This window comes from Mauremys reevesii, linkage group 1 (genome assembly GCF_016161935.1).
Source record: "Mauremys reevesii isolate NIE-2019 linkage group 1, ASM1616193v1, whole genome shotgun sequence".
Taxonomy (NCBI): Eukaryota; Metazoa; Chordata; order Testudines; family Geoemydidae; genus Mauremys; species Mauremys reevesii.
The window spans coordinates 160,902,181-160,921,870 of record NC_052623.1 but is presented as its reverse complement, the minus strand read 5'-3'; the positions used below and the strand labels follow the sequence as shown (position 1 = coordinate 160,921,870).

The 19,690-nt window shown below is 46.1% G+C and overlaps 1 protein-coding gene across 2 annotated transcripts in view; it reads left to right on the top strand.

Annotated features, from left to right (window-relative positions):
- The window catches only part of ABCG1 (ATP binding cassette subfamily G member 1), a 77,778-nt gene extending 70,198 nt beyond the window's left edge, over positions 1-7,580 (top strand). For both annotated transcript variants that reach the window (XM_039495887.1, XM_039495896.1), the window contains 7 exons: positions 86-234; positions 405-506; positions 1,978-2,146; positions 2,843-2,943; positions 3,489-3,647; positions 4,435-4,553; positions 6,014-7,580. In XM_039495887.1, the coding sequence (XP_039351821.1) occupies positions 86-234; positions 405-506; positions 1,978-2,146; positions 2,843-2,943; positions 3,489-3,647; positions 4,435-4,553; positions 6,014-6,242 (1,028 nt within the window). In that variant the 3' untranslated portion in view covers positions 6,243-7,580. The remainder of the gene's footprint in view (positions 1-85; positions 235-404; positions 507-1,977; positions 2,147-2,842; positions 2,944-3,488; positions 3,648-4,434; positions 4,554-6,013) is intronic.
- Positions 7,581-19,690: the final 12,110 nt, after the last annotated feature.

The following is a 19,690-nucleotide window of genomic DNA, read 5'->3' as shown; positions in this document are numbered from 1 at the left end:
TGTTGCAGGATTAGGCCCCAATAGCCAAGCCTGTGACTAATGCATGGTGTAGAATGAGTAAATCTCCTCTAAATGTTGTATGTAGTGATGGAGGTTGCATCTGGTGAATACGGGGACCAGAATAGTCGGCTGGTCAGAGCAGCACGGGAAGGGATGTGCGACACAGACTACAAGAGAGATGCTGGTGGCGAGAATGAACTGAACCCCTTCTTATGGCATCGACCCTCTGAAGAGGTAAATCCATGCAAAGCACTTGAAGGGGAGGGAGGTTGAGAGAAATAATTGAAATATTAAGTAAGTAGTGGAGAGCTGAGCATGTTCTGCTGCATGGAGCTGGGGCTTATTAGTAAACAGAAATAAGATTCTTCAAGGAGCTTAGTTTGTTGTGTTGTCTGTTGCCTCAGGACTCTTCATCCACAGAAGGCTGTCACAGCTTCTCAGCCAGCTGCCTCACCCAGTTCTGCATCCTCTTTAAAAGAACTTTTCTCACCATCATGAGGGATTCGGTAAGGCTGCTTTTAACATACTTTTGTAGCCAAGGGCATTTTTTGTGTGTTTGTGAGGTGGTGTCCTGGGTTTAATTTCAGCATCCACCTTATGTGCGTGCAGATTGGCACAGAACTTTAAAACATGGAGGTTATGTTTTGAGTCTCAGTAATTATAGTACGAGAGGGGGAATCATAAATTTTTCATTGGTATTCAGATAGGAGAAATATCTGAACAAAGTCCCATCCAGGGCCTGATTCTCTGCTACTCTACACTTTGTGCAGTCATTACACCAGTGCAAAGGGAATGCAAAGTTGCACCGGTGTAAATGATTCTGCAAACTGCAAGGCAGTGGAGAATCAGGCTCTTTTATTAATTACAGTGTCATAAGGGGAGGGTTGGGATAAATTTGTCCTTTTCAAATATAACTGGCCAGTTAGTGAGGTGAAGTCACAGTGTGCATTGTGTATGTGTTTGGGTGTATGGAGGCTGCACAGCAGCAGGAATCTTCGGAGGAATTCTCAGGTCACTCAGATAGAGTTCCTTTTCTGGCTCTGAACAGCTACGCTGGGTTAGGAGCTTCACCACCCTTGGAAATGCTGCAGCCTGCATTTCCACATGTGCCAGCATGGGACCATTGTCCCATTGGTCAAAGCTCCCAATAGCTAATTAAGGTAAATTAAAATGTTTAGTTAAGACACTATAATTAATCTTAATGTCAAGGTATTATTATTCATCCAAAAAGATATATCCAGCTTCAGATCTTCCAGATTACCTGTCTAGGCCTTATCCACTTAACTCATAATTTTCTTTGCTAGTTATCTATAGAGGCTACCCCACAGATGTCTTCAAAAGACCACACTCTCATCGTATAATAGTTTCCTCGTCTCTTCCCAGTGGGATGCTCAAATTGGGCAGTTAATAGCTATTTCTTAAGGAAATTTCTTTTTGCCTAATCATAAAGATGTGACTATTCTAGATTTTCTTCTGGCCTCTGTACCTTCTGCCATATCTATTGTAGTGATACTGAATTACTGAGAGAATACCAAGAGCTAATCAATGTCAAATTAATTTGATTTTGTCAATATAAACTCAAAATATCTTGTTTGTTTCTTTCAAAGCCCTTTCTATTATGTTTCAGCTACTTTTTAGGCAGAGAATAAGTCTGTTCTCTTGAGGTAGTATGCCAGTGGCTACACTGAGATTGTCACACACTATTCTGGGACATCCTTTGTTACAGCCTTTGCCTGGAGAGCAAAATTCTGTTTTCCATTGGTCCTTGTATCTGATTGGCAGGGGTACATCTAGAAATTCCATTAATGGAGCTTTGTCTGTCTGGAGCCCAGTTAGCTAGTGCAAAATGACCATTTCTAAATAGTTCATTTTAGGACAGATGTAAGATTTTTGCAGGCTGTTAATTGATTTTACATAGTGTGGTAGCTGTTAGATCCAAACATGCTGATCAGAGATACTACTTTTCCTTGCTCCTAGGTCCTGACACATTTGCGGATCACATCACACATTGGAATTGGACTTCTTATAGGCTTGCTGTATTTAGGGATTGGAAATGAAGCTAAGAAAGTCTTAAGCAACTCTGGCTTCCTCTTTTTTTCCATGTTGTTCCTTATGTTTGCTGCTCTCATGCCAACTGTTCTTACATGTGAGTACTGACCATGTTGTTGCTATATTTTCCGTAAACAAGTTATTTTAGCTGGAATGAAGTAAGCAGTGCTGGAGTATACCCATTTCATGTGAAACCATGTATGAATTTTGGCTTAATTTTTAATAAAAGTGAGCACATCTTGCACTCATTTGACTCAAGATAGAGAAAAATTTCCAGCTCTGGTCTGGAATTTGCCATGGTCCGAAGATGCCAGTGATGTGACCCTGTGTTGTATGTATACAATGTATATGGATAGGGACTAGGATGACACCTCCAAGCTTTTTAACTTGTGACTCTTTAACTATAGGGCTGTCATCATAATCATGTGAGGGACCTGCAGAGCCTGCAAGGTTTTACGTTGTAGGCTGTCATCTTAGATTCCCTCCATGACAGGGAAGAAGGCTTTCAACTTCTAACCACATAGTTTTTGTTTACAAAGCCTCTTTAAGGGAGAGCCGTGTCATCTGAGCAGCCTGGCAGATATGTGCACAATGAACTGCTGTCCGGGCTGACCTCTTGTGCCTCAAGAGACATGATTCAGTGTGTTGCTGGTCTGACAATTGTTTTGGAGTTCCAGACACACTGTAGTATTGCAGCATCTCAGAATTACAAATGGGTAGGATATTGTTATGCACAAGCACGTCACACTCTAACAGTGTAAGTAACCAGCTTATTCATTTTTATTCTATCTAGTTCCTCTTGAGATGGGTGTATTTCTCAGAGAGCATCTGAACTACTGGTACAGTCTGAAGGCCTACTATCTAGCTAAAACCATGGCTGATGTCCCTTTTCAGGTATATACTTTTGAATAAACCACAGAGCATTTTTCTTGTATCCACTTGCAAATGAAGTAGATATCAGCATTTCATCAATGTTTTAATCTCATTTAAATACCAGAGTGGTGGAAAACTGCCTGTGTGTTAGTGTATGAGCTTCCTGACTTAAACCAAACACCCACTGGGAATAAATGGCAGGACCTTATTGAAACCAAGATCCTGTGTCTAACCTGAGCTTTCCTGAATAAATAAACTAAACAAAGACGGGGGCTTTTCATTTGCTTTTGTGCCTAGTGGCTGCAAAGGGCTGGTAGCAAGTGGAAGCTGTGTTTTTAGTCTAAGGTAGCATGCAGGACATGATAGATTTGATAGGATGTGGTGGATGTGCTAACTCCCCTCTGAGCATCATCACTTTGAGTACAGCACTGAGGGATCAGAGAGATGGGTTAAGTAGGATATAATGCTTTCTAGGTGTTGATATTGCTTTCAGCAACACTGAAACATTCTGGATCGCTTTTGACTTGACTCTATAATGTAGTAACTGCAGATGTATCTTTCTGCAGATTATGTTTCCTGTGGCCTATTGCAGCATCGTGTATTGGATGACTTCACAGCCATCAGATGCTCTCCGATTTGTCCTGTTCGCGGCCCTGGGGACAATGACATCGCTGGTGGCTCAGTCATTGGGTCTTCTGATAGGTGCAGCCTCCACATCGCTTCAGGTACTGGCATTTGTGTGTTACGATGTCACCAGAACCTTGCTTCCCCTGCCAATGGCTGCTTATGCCTTCTTGCCACGGCTGCTGCTGTAAGTTCCCTGACCTCCTTTGTGCTTCTCATCTCACTCTGAAACACCTGCAAAGAAACAGCAAAGAAGGGGTTCTCTAGGCGGTTCTTTGTGTCTTTACAGCTGCTTGAGAATTGATAAATAATAGCGAGAAAGCAGTGATGTTGTTACAGCATTTGAAAGAATGAGCTCTTTAAGCACCTCAGCACTGAATGAGTTGCCAGATCACCCATTTCTTTCAAAAGGATGTTATACCCCACTCACCCACAAGCGCGTCATGTCCTATAAGTTGCAGAACTGATGTGATTCTGTAGTGCAAAGGGGGGGTAGGGTGCTGGGGACCTGCAGCTGTTCTCACTAGTGGCATCCAAGTACAGACAGAAATGTGCAGGAGGCAAGGCAGAGTCACCACTAAACAGATCTATAACCCAAACCGTCTACAGAGAGGGAGTGAAGCAGCTGTTGACATGACTGCTGCCGTGAAGAAGGGCTAGCTGCAGGGCGTGACACTGCAATGCCATTCTGTAGCATGGCTGGGTGAACTTCAACTGCTTAGCTGAGTGTGACACAGGACAGAGGATTTGTGCCTTAGGGAGTGTTTGCTGAATTAAAGACCACCTTCCCCAACAGCAGTGAAGAAATTAAAAGTAGGGAGTACCCCGAACCCCTGGATGTTTCTTTGGCTATCTGAGAAGGCATCATTTGTATCCTCCTTTTTCCAGGTGGCAACATTCGTGGGTCCGGTTACAGCCATCCCAGTCCTCCTTTTCTCAGGATTCTTTGTCAGCTTTGATACCATTCCTGCATACCTCCAATGGATGTCCTACATCTCATATGTCAGGTACCGTGTGGGAAGCCAGTGATAGCTTAACCTGGACATTTTTTGTCTTTTAATGCTAAGGTTACCACATTTACAACACATTCTTTTAGGATTTAATGTGATGTATTTCCATGTTTCCAGTAGGAAATATATGTAAAAGAACAATCCCAAATTATTTTACTGTATGAAGTATGTATAACAACATGAAATAAAAAAAATCTTAGCATGGATTATTTGTAATGGGCCAATATCTGTGCTGATTTATGCCTTGTTCAATCCCACTAAATTCAAGGGGTGCACAGCATGTAAGTCTACAGAGAATTTGGATCAGTTGCTTTGACATATAAAGGTGAGGACAAAGTGTCCATAGCAAGACTTTAATGGGGTTGCCAGCACTTCACTTCGGAGGCTATTTAGCATTTTAGTGTGTGTCTCATGGCATATCTCACTGACGGTTCAGACAGACATCTTGGATAAAGCCTGTTTGTCCAGTTTAACCAATAATTATACTACTGTAGGTGTCCAATGGGTTTTCTCCAGAAGAAGAGGGTCAGGAAGGTGACATTGCAGAGGGAGCTAAGGGGGCTTAGAAAATGTCCACTCAAACAACTTTTGTATATGTCCTAGATAATGGCAAAGTCAGTTTGAAGAGGTTTCGAAAAATAGTTTATTTCCAGGTTGTAGAACTATAAAGACAACCCAACTCTGTCCTGGTTTGCAAATACACCAGACCAAGTTCATTCCTCGTATCCAGAGAATTATCAGAAGCTAGAAGCCAGTGTAGACTGCAATGGTAGCTAGCATCCAATATCAGGATGTTGGAGAAATGGTTTTGTTCCTAAGGCCCCTGTCCAACCCATGTGAAGTCCCACTGAAATCAGAGTCCCACAGAGGGATCCATGCTAGCTCATCTGCTTGCAGGATCAGGTCCTAAGTGAGACCATATCCAGGTTAGACAGGGGAGCTGGGGGAAGTTTCCTGGTGAGGATGTGCCACGAGAAGCGTGCAGGGACAATTAGGATGAGACATTCCAGTTTCTTCCTCATCACACAATACAACTGTCTTGAGGCACTAAGTATATTTTCTCTTTAAAAAAAAATATATATATATATATTAACCATGTCAATTTTAATAAAGTCACTAGCATGTTTTTAAAATATAAACAGATTATGCTGATTTTTTTTTTAAATAACGTTCTCCTTTAAGGAAAGTTGACTGTATTGTTTTTTTAATGTTCTATTAAAGGCAAAATTCTATCCTGTTGCACCCATGCAAAACCCACTATAGTGTGATGTGCTTGAATGCAACCAAGGTGAGAATCTGGCCTATAACTTCCTGCCTCTGAGGACAGTATTGAACTCTTCAGTGTTTACCATCTGAGCTCTAATTATGAATGTTTTCCCTCTTGAGTACATCTGAAAAAATGAGAAATTCTTGCCCTGGTTAGAATTTCACCTTGTAATCCATCCTTTCCTTTCTAGGTACGGGTTTGAGGGCGTTATTCTCTCCATCTATGGGTTGGATCGAGAAGATCTTCACTGCGACAAAGATGATACTTGCCACTTTCAAAAATCAGCGGCCATCCTGAGAGAACTGGATGTAGAAAATGCCAAACTTTACCTGGACTTCATTGTGCTTGGAATTTTCTTCTTCTCTCTGCGTCTTATTGCCTATTTTGTTCTCAGATACAAAATCCAAGCAGAGAGGTAAAGGAAAAACAAACAAAACTATCCAATAGGAAGAACCCTACACGTGCAGTAGAGGGCACTTGTTATTGTCTCATTGTGGGAGGCTGGTGTCCAGTGCCCAGTTACAGACGCTGTTATGATCCAGCCCATAGAGAACCGTATTGGGTTAGTGGATGTGTAGTGTTAAGATAATCAGTCCAGTTGGATTGGGTCACATTTTCATTACACTTCTAGCTTTAATTAGGAAGAAAAAAATAGAAGGGAATTTTGAATGTAGAGTTTCAACTGTGAAACAGTGTAACTGCAACAAAAACTGGTTTCAGGAACTTTCCTTTATGAAAACCATCTCTGTGATAAGACGATGTTTGTCCTGATAGCCAGAGTTGTACAATGACATCTTTACGTGGCTGGTGATTATTGATCAACAGCCAGTGAAGTACCAAGTGGGAGGATGCAAAGAAAGTAGTATTATCACTTCATTTTAAATTCAGAGTGTCATCTTTGAAATTTTTTAATGTATCACTTTTTGGATCTCTCTTCCACAAGGATTATCCATCCAAACCCAAAGTCTGTTAGCTTACTGATTCTCAAGAAAAGATGTCCTTTTTTAATAGGGATGGATAATATGTTAAAAAAAAATCCTAGTGATACACTATTTAAATTTAGAATTCTGGTGCTTTACTTGATGAGATGGTCTCAGACTAAGAAATTGTAATTCTAAGGAAAAAAGACAAAATCAGAGTCAGAACTGTAAACCTGTGATTCCTATGTAAAAAAAAATATGGAGCACAGATAGTCAGGAATATTTAAGCTGATTGCTTTATTTTTTTAAAAAATCTGTTTTTGCAATGTCTTTTAAACCCACCTTGTTTGTGATCGTTAAAATGCTAATTGTGTTCATTATCCACATGAACTACCTCTTGTGAATGCAAAAGCAAAGAGTTCCAAGGCTGTTTTCTTTTGTAATGACATCTAGAAGATTTTAGCAGTCTGTTGGGTTTTCTTTGTTTATCTAGCCCAGATCTGTGTGGATATGGTTTGTATCATTTTACTTTTGGTCATATATGCATCAATTCAAACATTAAATGCTTCCGATATTTCCTTTTGGCTGAAGCTAGAATATAGTTAAAGAAACCCTGCAAACCAGGATAGCTGGTTAAGTGCTGTCTGTGAGATAGTGAACATTTGTGTCTGAGTTACTGTCATGGGGTGCTTTCCTCACTGCCTCCGTCTGTCCACGTCTCGGGATTAGCTCTGCCAGAGCGACTCCCCTTCCTGCTGTTGCACTGCATCCTCTCTCTGTGTTTCTGTGTCTTGGGATGGAAACTGCTCCATGCTTCATGGCTTGGCCCTCCAACCAGGTCAATTCCCCTTCCCCTTCTACTGCCTGCCCCGGCACCCTTCCTTCCCCCCTTCCCTGTCTCCCCCCCCCCCCCCCCCGTCGCAGTAGCCCCCAGGCCCACCTAGGCCCACCCCCCCCTCAGGGTACCTACCCAAGCAGCACAGTATACTGACAGTCCTCCTGTACACTGTACCTACCTGGGCTAACCTACCACTGCTACCTCTCTCTCCCTCTCCCTCTCTCTCTCTCTCTCTCTCTCTCTCTCTCCTCTGCTCTGGGCTATGCCTGCCCTCCTCCCTCCTCTCCTCTCAGCTCCTCCTGCTCTCCCAAGTCCCCCCCTGCTCCCTCCTCTGCAGCCCTGGGCAGCCTAAGCCCCCCCACCTGGCACCCCCAGGCCCTTCAGGCCTTGACCTGGGAGGACACCCCATACAGGTACTCATGTAGGAGGACCAGACATACAACAGTACTTGTACATCACTGTGTGTGTGACTACAGAACCATGTCAGTGATCACCACCATGTTTTCATTTAGAAAAAGGTGTGATGGTGTGTGTGACCATCTCTGTTTTGATGTGTCTGTGAAAGTTCTCTCTCTCCTGCTCCCCTATGTTCTCCATAGATGGATCTTCTCCATTATTCCATAATATCTTCTTTCTTATAAACTCAAAAGCAGCACTTAAATACATACTACTACTTACACTTGAGACTTCCCTTGACTTTCTGAACTACTCATGTCTTTAAAGTGGAGCTTGACTTTGCTGGATCAGACTTGGATCTTCAGAATACTTACTTGAGCTTTTTTTATTGTTTTTTACTGGCTTGTAGTGTATTTATTATATCAAGGCTATACTGGTATCAATAGTATAGTTTAGGTCAATATAGCTGTAAGGTGAAAGAAAAATCCACACCCAGCTATGCACCAGCTAACCCAAGTGTGGCTGCAGCTGCAGCTGCATGCTGTGCAGCTTCTGCTCATAGCTACCATGGTACTCACTCCTTCTTCCCCTACTATCCTCAGGAGGTTCCAGGAGGGGAGGGGGACCAGGAGGCCATCTAGTCCCCCCCCCCTGCCCAGCAGGACCAATCCCCAGACAGATTTACCCCAGTCCCCCCATGGCTCCCTCCCCCCCCCTCAAAAGACAAAACAACAACTCTGAGTTTAGCCCAATCCTGCCCCCACTGAGCTATCCCTGGCTGCCTATATGGGCTGTATCTAGCGCCAGCGATTACGCCAGCATAGCTACAGCGTTGTAGCTATATCAGTGGTGTCCTGTAGTAATTGTCATGTATGGGTGTGTAATTCGTTCATTCTCATCAAACCTGACCCTTTTGAAATAACCTTTTAAGCTCCTTATTACAAGTGCAAAGGGGAAAAGGAAGGGGAGGAAGGAAGAAGGAAGAAAGAAAGAAGATATTTTAGGTATATTTTTTGTATATTTCTATATGTACTATTAACTTAAACTTTTACTAAAAAAAAAAAAATAAAAATATATTTATATTTTATATTTTCCTCTCTGTATAAAAATCAAGAACTCAACTTCTGTCCTAAAAAAAAAAAAGAGGTTATTATTTACAGTAAGTATGGTGGTATAATATAATAATAGTTATGTATAATATGTTAATTCTTCTTCTTCCCTCTCTCCTCTGGCCCTTGGCCCTTGTATTTACAGTACAAGGAGGGCTCAGAGAGAGAGTTCAGGCATCATAAACTTGTAAACACGGCCCCCGCTGAAAATCCTTGTGAAGGGGATGCAACCCCCAGGTGGCCTAACAAATTTGTTTTTTTTTTTTTTTCTCTTCTCTCCTCTCCTCTCCTCGACATTGCCATTTGCTCACTCCTAAAAATAAAATAATATGTAGTGGATAAATCAAAATCAGGACACAGCACTAGGGATCTATCTATGAAAGTGGCAGTGTCAGTGGGTTAGTCCTTTGAGGCTTTGCAAGATGACAGGGCTTCATGTGTGGGGTTTGACCTTAAGCCCATTGATACCAATGGAAATGGTGACTACCATTGACTTTAACTGCAGTTGTATCAGGCCCTTATGCAGGAAGTGTTATTAGTTTAGTGAGTCCCAACTTTTTCAGATAATTGGATTTGTTCACAAGGGTTAAGCTGTGCTAGTCAGTACTTGACACCTCCCATTTGCAGAATTTGATATCCCAGTCTGGCAACTGGGGCCCTGATTCGGTGTATTCGTAAATCCATCCCTATTCAGGGAAGCATTTAAACACATGCTTCAGCCCTATTGACTTCAGTGGGATTTAAAGATACACTTAAGTGCTTTCCTGAGCAGAAATGCTTTCCTGAATTGAGACCTGCCTTTTGTTCAGCCCATGCTTTTGGAGTTAGCATGAACACAAATAGCTGGGTGGTGAACAATGGAATTGGTAGTTCACTGGAGCAAGAGCAGAAGCCGGTTCTTAATGCATGTAGCAAGAGCCTAGAGTTCCAGTCCCAAAGATCCAGCGCTAATATTTGCACCAGTAGTTAAGGACCACAATGAAAATGATTTCCGTGCTGCTTTTAGCCACTGTCTACACTGATTTTGCCAATTAAATGTGAATATCTTTTATTTTAAATTTTAGCATCGATATAGTCTTTTCCTGACAGCAATTGTTTAGCTCTGTTTCTTTTGCAGCCCTTTACTTAAATCCCATTAGCGAATTATTTGTACATCATGTTTGTCTCTGATTCTGCTTATATGTTGGCTAAAAGTGGCAGCAACCTTACCCTAGCGCTGCATTGGAGCTTTGCATGAGATGTTAAATCTTATTATGATAACACAGCAAATATAGGGCTTGATCTTGCCTTCACTACACACCCAGCACTTCCATGAACTCATTTTGAAGTCTAGTTTTGTTTCACTCTGACCTGCTGTTTTATGGTGTCTGTGGCTTAACCCCCTTGGCACAAGCGATGGGGACATTAAGCCCTAATGCATTTTACATTGACCTTGTGTATTGACAAATCCTGACTCAATGCTCCCAACATCCGCTGGCAGCAAGAAAACAAAGATTATATGTGCGCTATGGAGCCTTGACCTATCAGCTGTTTGCTCAGCTGTATGTACATCTGTTGTGAGGTGCCATTCATAAAGTATGATAATACTGAAGACGTTTTAAAAGCTGTGCCGGAACTAAGAAGTAGGCAGGGGCTGATGTTCTGCCATGTAATCCTATATGTTGTATAACCCCTGTCACTGCCATGTCACCAGATAGGCCCCATTAGGTGAATACATAGAGCTAGTAGTTAAGTCCCATTGAGGTCAATCTTGTTTTCTTAGAGTTAAGCATGTGCTAAAGGGCTTTGCTGGATTGGGTCCCAGAATACTCGGCAACTTCCAGGATTGAATCCAGACTATCCTGTTTTAAATCATTTTTTTAATCTAGTAGGGATCATTTTAACATGTTACATTCAGGTGGATTTTAGTATGTATACTACTGTGCTTCGGACATGTCCATGAGTTGTAATTACCTTCAGCCATAACAACTCTGTTTTAACTCTGTACAGACACTGGCCCATTTCTACTTATTTGTACACATTCCATGCAGCACCTACATACGCTAAGAACAAAAGAAGAGCATGAGCCCTAATTTAGACTTATGGTATCAACTCCGTGTAATGTATGGTACTTAATATGGTTTTCATGTAAAGGGTCTTCCTTCAATAGGTCTTTGCTTTCTTCCAATCATGTAAATCATCAAATTGGATCCTCTTTCTGGGATGAAATCCACCACTGTGCATGGAACCAGCACAAGGCCTATCCACAGCTTAAGTGAGATTTAATTGGGGCATAGATCAAGACCTTGGGAATTAGACACCTAAATATCTTTGAGACTCTGGGTCATAGTCCTTCTGCTAGGCTTCTGCACAGTGGTGAATTTCACCCTTTGACTCCAAGTTACTTCATGTCCTTATTCACTGGGTGTCACACTGTACAGTGTAGAAATAGAATGGCATAAATGAGCCCTTGGTGCCAATGCTAGGTATTCCAATATCTTAACTGCCTTTGCAAAATTCATTGAAAATGGAAGTGCTGGATTTAATGGTGTTCCCCCTGCCTTCCCCCCAAAAAAATCTAAAATGTATTTTAAGTGTATTGTAGAGACAATATGAAGTCCTTGTTTCTGAAAGATCTTTATGTTTTGGTGGCATCTATGATTTTACACCATCACCTCTTATTTTAGGAACACATTAAAATTAAATGCTATTAATGACTTCTTTCTATTACTTCAGAAAATCAGGCTGCTTGAGTTAACTCTGATTATCTTTTGAAAAACAATGCAATGTAAATAAAAAATGCTCTGACAGAAAAATGCTCATAAAGCATGCTACAAAAGTTAATAAACTGCATTTGTAGTGTCCTCCTCTGATGGGAAAGGAAAACAATCATTTTTATTATAGTTATGTTTTAATAGAAAAAAATCAGTCCTACAGTGTAGTTGGGACTCTAGCTAACTTGTTTTAGACTGTTTGTGCAATACCTGATCTCAGTCAGTTGAACTTGTAGTGAGATATTGCCCTTGAATTTGTTATTGTTATTTAATTTTTTTTTAAAAAATGCAAGATTCAATGCAAGTAACATTTTAAATCAGTGTGCAAAGGTGTGCATACACTGTCTATCTAATATGTAATTGTTCTCTCTTGTTTCTGTGATGCAAGATGCATTACTAGGAATCAACTTTGTTATGCTTCTTTAGAGACAATTGTTGCCTGCGCACTGTGATATATTTGCACTGTTGTAGATATACATAAACCTGGTCTTTTTCAGGTTGCTTGTTACCTTTGTAGTTTGTACTCATTGGCACAATAGACCTGAGTACCAACTTTAGGATGTGGGGCATTCTAACGATACATTAAGCTTTGTATATTTCTGTATACTTAATACTTGTAGGAGATTTGTATGTGCATTATTTTCCAAATTAGGGCTTTGTTTTCTGAAAACAGAGAACATTTATGATGATGTAACAAAAATCAAATAAAGCATTATTATTTTCAGATTGCTGCCTTAGTCCCTGTTCATTCTCAATCAGAACTGACAAGCATATCTGCCAGTGAATGATTTGGAATTTTACAGACTGCTCTTAGTCATATACACCCAGTCTGGGGAGTTCTGCCATGAATCCGGGGCAGTGTATTGCTCTTTGTTAGTTCCACATATATGTTATGGCACTTATAGGCATCTCCCAAAATAGTTAGGCTGCAGAACAGTTTCCATTATACCCCTATTCCCATCCCAATGTTCTTCCTGTGACGACAACCTGGACATCCCATTTGTCTGCATCTTCCACCAGCATCCCTATGCTTTCTTCCACACTATCCCCTATGCAAGGAGTTTCTTTCCTGAGCTGGTCCACAGTCACTTCCTTCCCATTCAGGTCTCTCCTGTAGACCAACATTCTACCCTAATGCCTACAAGAAACAAACTGGCTGATTGTGGCTAAGTTGTGGGGTTGGTATTGCTTATCATGCAAATGTTCTTAAAACGTTGTTTAATGAGGATGTTGCCAATTCCCATCTGACCATTTTACTCATACGTGGAACCTCTTTTTTTTTTCTTGCCCTCCAGCTCCATTTTGTGTTTTTAGAAGGCAAACTTTTTCAGGGAAGCGATTGTGCCCTTTGTTGTATTTGTAGATTGCACACTGTGGGTACTACTAGAAACAAATCAACAATATTAGCAGTACTCCCCTGGTTTTGCAAGCTTATAACTTTCACAACTGTTCCTTCTGGATTTATACTTCCCACTCTCCAATGAAGTTACTCCAGATTTGCAATGAGATCAGAATTTGGTCCCGTTACCGTTGTCTTGCTGTTTGGCCTTGAATAAATCACTTAGCCTCTCTTTGGGCCAAATTCAGCCCTGGTATAAATGTTTTCAACTCCCATCAACCTGAATGCTTAGTCCTATTGAAGTCAGTGTGACTACTTGGATGAACAAAGCCTACTCCCAGGAGTAAGGGCTTTTGCAGGCTCAAGCCTATGGTTTTTAACCCAGTTTAAGTTTGTAAAGTGTTTTGCTTTTGGTTGGGATGCAGGGGCTAGATGGATGCAAGATTTAAAAAAATGCTTTTTGAAGGAACACACATTTTGAATACAGCCTAATATTTAACCATTCCATTGAATAAACTTTTGATTACTAGGTAATTGCTTCCTAATATCCTTGAAAGACACAGGTGGCAATGCCTTTGATCAACCAAGAGCCTTAGACTTAATCTATTTAGGTTGACGTAGCTACAGTGCTCAGGGTGGTGAAAAATCTACACTCTGACTGCCGTAGCTTATGCTATCCTGATCCCCAGGGTAGATGCAGCCAGGCCAATGGAAGAATGCTCCCATCAGTGTAGCTACCATCTCTTTGGGAGGTAGTTTTCTTACAGTGATGGAAAACCTATTTCCATCGCTATAGGATGCATCAACACTAGGGTTAGGACCTCATAGCTATACGGCCATACCCTGCAGTGTAGATAAGCCCATGAAGTCATGACAGAGCATATACTTATAGTAGAGATATAACTGGTTTAAACTTAATAATTTGTAAATGTGACTATTTCATTTTTAAGGAAAGGCCTGGTGTTCAAAGGGTCAGATTTGCAACGGCATGTGCAAAAAGTAGTTACAATTGCATGGTTAATTTGTATGTGTAATTACTGTGGCAGTGTCCATAAAGCAGGTATTTGTATGCACAAATGGACAGTGATGTATCTCGTTGGCCACATGCACACAAAGTCAATTTGCTCATGCTCTTTGCAAATCAAGCCCAACATATGCAAGGGGCTTTCTTACCCAATGAAAAGCGCTGTGAATTCAAATCTGGAGAAAATGCGAATTCATGTGTCCCAGGATTATGAATTACACATGAAATCAATTTATTTGTCTTTAGTGAATTTTTAGGGTCTTTCATAAGCATTTTGATGCAGGGACTGTCATTTATAGTGCCTAGCATAATGGAACCTCAGCCTGACTGGTCTCTTGCTGCTACCTACAATATCATACATAATAATAAAAATTAGCCATGACCCTAGTTCCTATTTATACCAATGCCTTTTCTCAGATGAAATAGTCACTGACTGTGCACTAGAGGGTGCTGGGAAACTTCATAAAGAGTAAGCCATATTAAGCAGCATTACTCAACTCTTTCAGCTCCTCATCTTCTCCTTTCTTCATCCTGAAAGCTGAAGGTCTACAACAGTTTCGTTCTTGTGCACACATGCTAATGAAGCATGTTCTGTACTACTTGTGTGAATTCCCTCCTTATGTACAGTTCTGGTACAGGGTCAGTCTTCTCATTAGGTGAACCTCTTCAGATAAAATATCAAGGAGGAAGCAGAAGATATAGTCCATATAAATGCAAGGAAGGAGCGATGAACAGGCCAGGGTGTGCAGACAAACCCAATCCTGTATAAATGAGAGCACTGCCAAGTTACTCATGCCTAGGAGGAGTAAGGCCAAAGAGAGGAGCGTGTTGCTAAGCACCTCATCTTCATGTTGAGGCTCAGGCTGAAGTCCATGTCACCACAGACATGCCCTTTCTTGCCCACATTCCACACCTTTCCATCTGGGAGCTGTTCAGATGCTTTTATGCATGTTCTTTCTAGTGATTTTTAGCACTCCAAGTTGTGCTTTACAAATATTAATGAATCTCCTCCTCCCTGTGACAGAGTTACAAGGGAGGATTTTGTGGCTATGGCACTGAAATGGGACTCGGGAATTCTAGGTTCGATGCTCAGATCTCTCCCAGACATTGTGTGACCTCAGACAAGCCATTCAAGGGTGGAATCCTGGCTCCATTGAAGTCAGTGAGTTTTGCCATTAACTTCAGTGGAGCCAGGATTTTCCCCTTAGTTTCTTTGTACCTCAGCTCCCCATTTGTAAAATGGTGATAATATCTCATAAGGGTATTATGAGACTAAATTCAGACACTTCAATGATGGAGGCCCTATTAGTAGATGATCCCTGTTACAGGCACGGAACAAAGTCAGAAAAGTTAAATGACTTGACTGAAACCCCAGAGGATACCAGTATCAGATCAGGGATTAGAATATATGAGTCTCTTACAATCAGTCCCATGCTTAGTTCATTGGGCAAGGCTTCCTCTTATCCTATTACGCTGTAGATTTGTGTAGTGGGCCTATGATCATTAGAGGCAACTAATGCAACAGTGACTCCTATTATTAAATGGTCCACGGGGCTACTCATAATAAGGGAACCCTTGGCTGTTGTTTTTTTTACAAGTCAGTAAAATGGCCAATCCTGGATGACATAAGCAACTAGTGAGCTTTTGGAAAGATTACATGGACAAAGTTTCATCATTAGTGTAAGCGGGGCGGTACTCACCCCTGCCGCGCCTCCTGCTGGTCGGTCCCGGAATGTCCCTCGGTCCGGCCCTGGAGCGCCCCCGGCAGGCTGGTGACCCGCCTGTTCTCTGGCCCCGGCATCCCTCCCTGGACCCGGTGCCCCCTATCTATGGTTGGGTCTCCCCCTCCCAGGGGAACCCCACGCTACTATCCCCGCCTTGCCTCAGTAGTGGCTACTGACAGTCATGGTCTAGCCCCACACCCTGGGGCAGACTGCAGTATCAGCCTACTCATCACAGGCAAAGGGGGTTTGGACCTGCTGCCTTGTCCTACCCCTGGGCTGCCCTCTGCAACCCTAGCCCAAAGCTAGGCCGCAGCCTGGGGCTTTCCAGGCTGGAGCTTCCCCAGCTCCTCAGCCTGTTCCCAGCCCTGCTTCACCCAGGTACTCTAGCCTCAGCCTCTAGGCAGCCAGGCCCATCTCTCTCTGGAGTCAGAGAGAGGCTCTGGCTTCCCTGCCTCTTATAAGCCCTGTTCCTCAGTTTGGGGCGTGGCCCCCAGCTGCAGCCACTTTCCCCATCAGCCCAGCCTCCAGCTGCAGCTCTCAAGCCCTGCCAGGCTGCTTTTCCAAGCCCTCAGGGCCGGAGCAGGGTCCACCCTGCTCCAGGGAGTGCTCTGTCTGCTTGGGCTGCCCTGCTGGCTGGAGTGCTCCCCCTTCTCTGGCTGCCTTGCTGGCTGGAGCTCCTTCTCCCTTCCCGGGCTGCCTTGCTGGCTGGAGTGCTTCTTCCCAGGACTGCTGCTCCTGCTACAACTGCTGCTGAGTGGGTGAGTGAGGGGTGGGGGGGGCCTTGCTGGCCAGCCCCCACTCCCCCACCTCTGGAGGGAGAAGCCAGGACTCCACCGCTACAGCTACCACCTGGGGGGGTCCTTCCTGCCTGGCCACCAGGGCTGCTGGAGGAGGAGAGGCTGCTGCTGCTGCTGGAGCTGTGTTTGTCCCAGGGAGCTGCTAGAGCCTGGGGGGGGACTGAGAAGACCACCGGCTGCTGGGAAGTGCACAGGAATCTGAAGACCACTGTGGAGGGGGCCTTACAAACTGAGTAACTTTTTGACTGTGCTCTAGTGGTGGGGGTTTAGACTGTGTTTGTGGGGACACGGGGGTGTGGCGTGGAGCCTGCCCCCTGGGCCATCTGTGTCCCCCCCCCAACCCCCACCACCACCGCTGCCCCCTCCACCACCCCTGCAGTCCCTTACCATCTGCCTCAGTTCCTGCCTCTGGGACTCAGCTGCTCGCCTGGCCTGCCACGCCCTATTGCCACCGTTTGGGCCTCCAGCGGCAGCCAGCTAGCCATTGACTGTGCACAAGTGCTTGTGGGTGCACGCACCCCCTTCCCTGGACTGACCCCTTCCTCTGCAACAGGCCCCCTAGCTTTGCCCCTTGTTGCCTGCTCCGTTTGCCCCTTGTAGTCTTCCCCCCCCGCCCAGTCCAGCCCAGCTTCAGTTTGTTTGCTGGCCCCACCCGTCTCCCTTTGCAGCTTTGTTTGTCCTGCCCCGGCCCTGAAGCCAGCCCCTTGGTCCCTCTGCCCCACTCCCAGCCTGGTTGCTCCCCTCCCTCTGCGGTCCCTTGCCCTGATTAGCCCCTCCCCTCGTGCACCCATAGCTCCATCAGTGCGCTTGTGCCTCTCCCCTGTTTGAGTTGCCCATCCTGCACTGCACCCCCCATTGCTCTTGTTTCCCCCGCCCCCTCCCCTAGTGCAGCTAGAGGAGCCGGCCGCTCCTCTGTCAACCCTCTGTCGGTGACTCACGTCCTCGATAGTCCCCGTATCTGCCCCCTCCCTTGTTGGCACCCTCCTCCCGGCCCACAGCCTAGCAGGGAGGAGTGGGTGACCTGTTCGTCCCCCCCGCCCCTTTCTCTGGTGTTTGCCCTCCCTCCCCCCCTCAGCATGGCGGGAGGCGGGATGACGTCTGTCCCCCTCCTCGCCTGCTCCCAAACGCCTCCCGGTCTTGACCTCAACCGCCGCTGCCAGACCACCTGCCGCGTGCCCTCTGCTGCTGCTTCCGCCCCTGGAGGAGCCCCAGCTGGCGGAAAGGGCCAGGCAAAAGAAGGAAAGGGCCCCGCTAAGAAAACTAAGCCCTCCATGGCGGAGCCCTCCCGCTGTTCCTCCACCAGCTCTGCGGGTGTCCTCCTCGGCCCCGCCCAGGTGGCGGTCATCTCCCCGACCGCCGCCTCCACTACCATCTACAGCGGCACCTTGACCCGAAGCACGGCGTCCGTTCCATCGTGGCGGCCTCCAAAATGTACGGCAAGGCGGTCTTCTTCCTTGCCTCGGAGGCCGCCCAGGAGGCGGTGGAGAAGGGCCTGGCGGTGGGGGCGTGTTCGTCCCCTGGAACCGCTGGAGGACCTGGGTGTCCGAGTGGTCCTGACCTCCGTCCCTCCCTTCCTGCCCAATGTCGCCCTGTTACCCGCCTCTCTACTTTGGGGAAGCCCATCTCCGTGGTGAGCCCTCTCCCTTGGGCTGCAAAGACCCCGCCCGGCAGGTGCAGCTTCAACTTCTTTCCTGGTCCCCTATCAGGGGCCCAGTACCGGTGCATTACTCCACGGGAGGCCCGGTGTTACCTCTGCCGGGCGACGGCACACCCCCGAGGACTGCCCTTGGCCCCTCTCGAGAGGAGCGGGACCCCGAGCCCCGGCACAGCACTGGCCCTGTCATCGCCGCGCCCCGGTACCCGTACGCCCCTCCTCCTCCTCAGCCCATCACTGCTCCCCTCAGGGGTCATCCTCCAGGGCGCCCTGATGAGCGGGAGAGCCCCGCCTCTGCTACCTGCACTCTGGCGGGGCCTGTGGAGGAGGGCTCTCCCAGGGGACTCATCCTCCTTCCTGTTGTTCCACCAGTGCCTCTCCCAGCCCCCAAACCATCTTCCTTGCCCCTGACCCAATCCCTGTTGACCAGCCCGCAGGCAATGCCATGGAGGGCTGGACCCGGTGGAGGGTAAGCGGGCGGAAGCTCGGGCTCAACTCGTGCCATCTGCCGTGGAAGCCCCGTAAGACCAGGAAGGGGCTGCAGGCACCGAGCCTTCCGCCATGCCCACGGGGATACCCCATCTGCCGATGACGGCTAGGGAAGACGTGGCAGCACCGAGGGTACCACCATCCCTCCTCCGCAGTCCCTGCGGAGGCCCCGATGGAGACCCTCCTGTTCCCTTGCCTCCTGTGCCCCACCCGAGGTGAGCCCTCGGGCGCAAGCGGGAGGACTCTGGGATGGTGGGTGGTGAGCTCTCCATCTTTGCAGAGATCGAGGCCCTGGGTCTGACCCGGTCACCCCGGGAGGACGACCCTCTGCCGACGGGCCTCGACCTGGCCGACTCACCCCAGCTCCCCCTTCCCATGCTCCACCATCCCTCCTGCACTGGGGTGTCCGTGGTGCGGGCGATCGAGTTCCTTCCCGGGTGGGCCCCGAGGGTTCGGCATCTCCGCGCCGAGGCTGCTCTACTTGCCATTGAGCCCGAGCCCGGTGTCGCTGGGGACCCTCCCTACCCCTCAAACCCCGTGCCTGGCCGTGAGGAGCCACCCACTGAGAGTCCAGCTCTTGTGGCCCAGGGTCCCATCTCTGTCCCTCCCCACCCCTGCTCCTGACCCCAGCCCTGCCCCTCCACCTCCCATGCTGAGCTGTCTCCTTCCCTTTCCCAGGGATGGCTCCCAGGAGCGGCCTTTGAATTTCACAGTCCCGACCTGTACTCTTCCCTCCGCCGCCCACTGAGCCAGGGCCGCCTGCTTGCCCCCCCCCGGTGGGGCCACGGGCTGCGCCAGAGGTGCCAAGGCCAGCGACCCCCCAC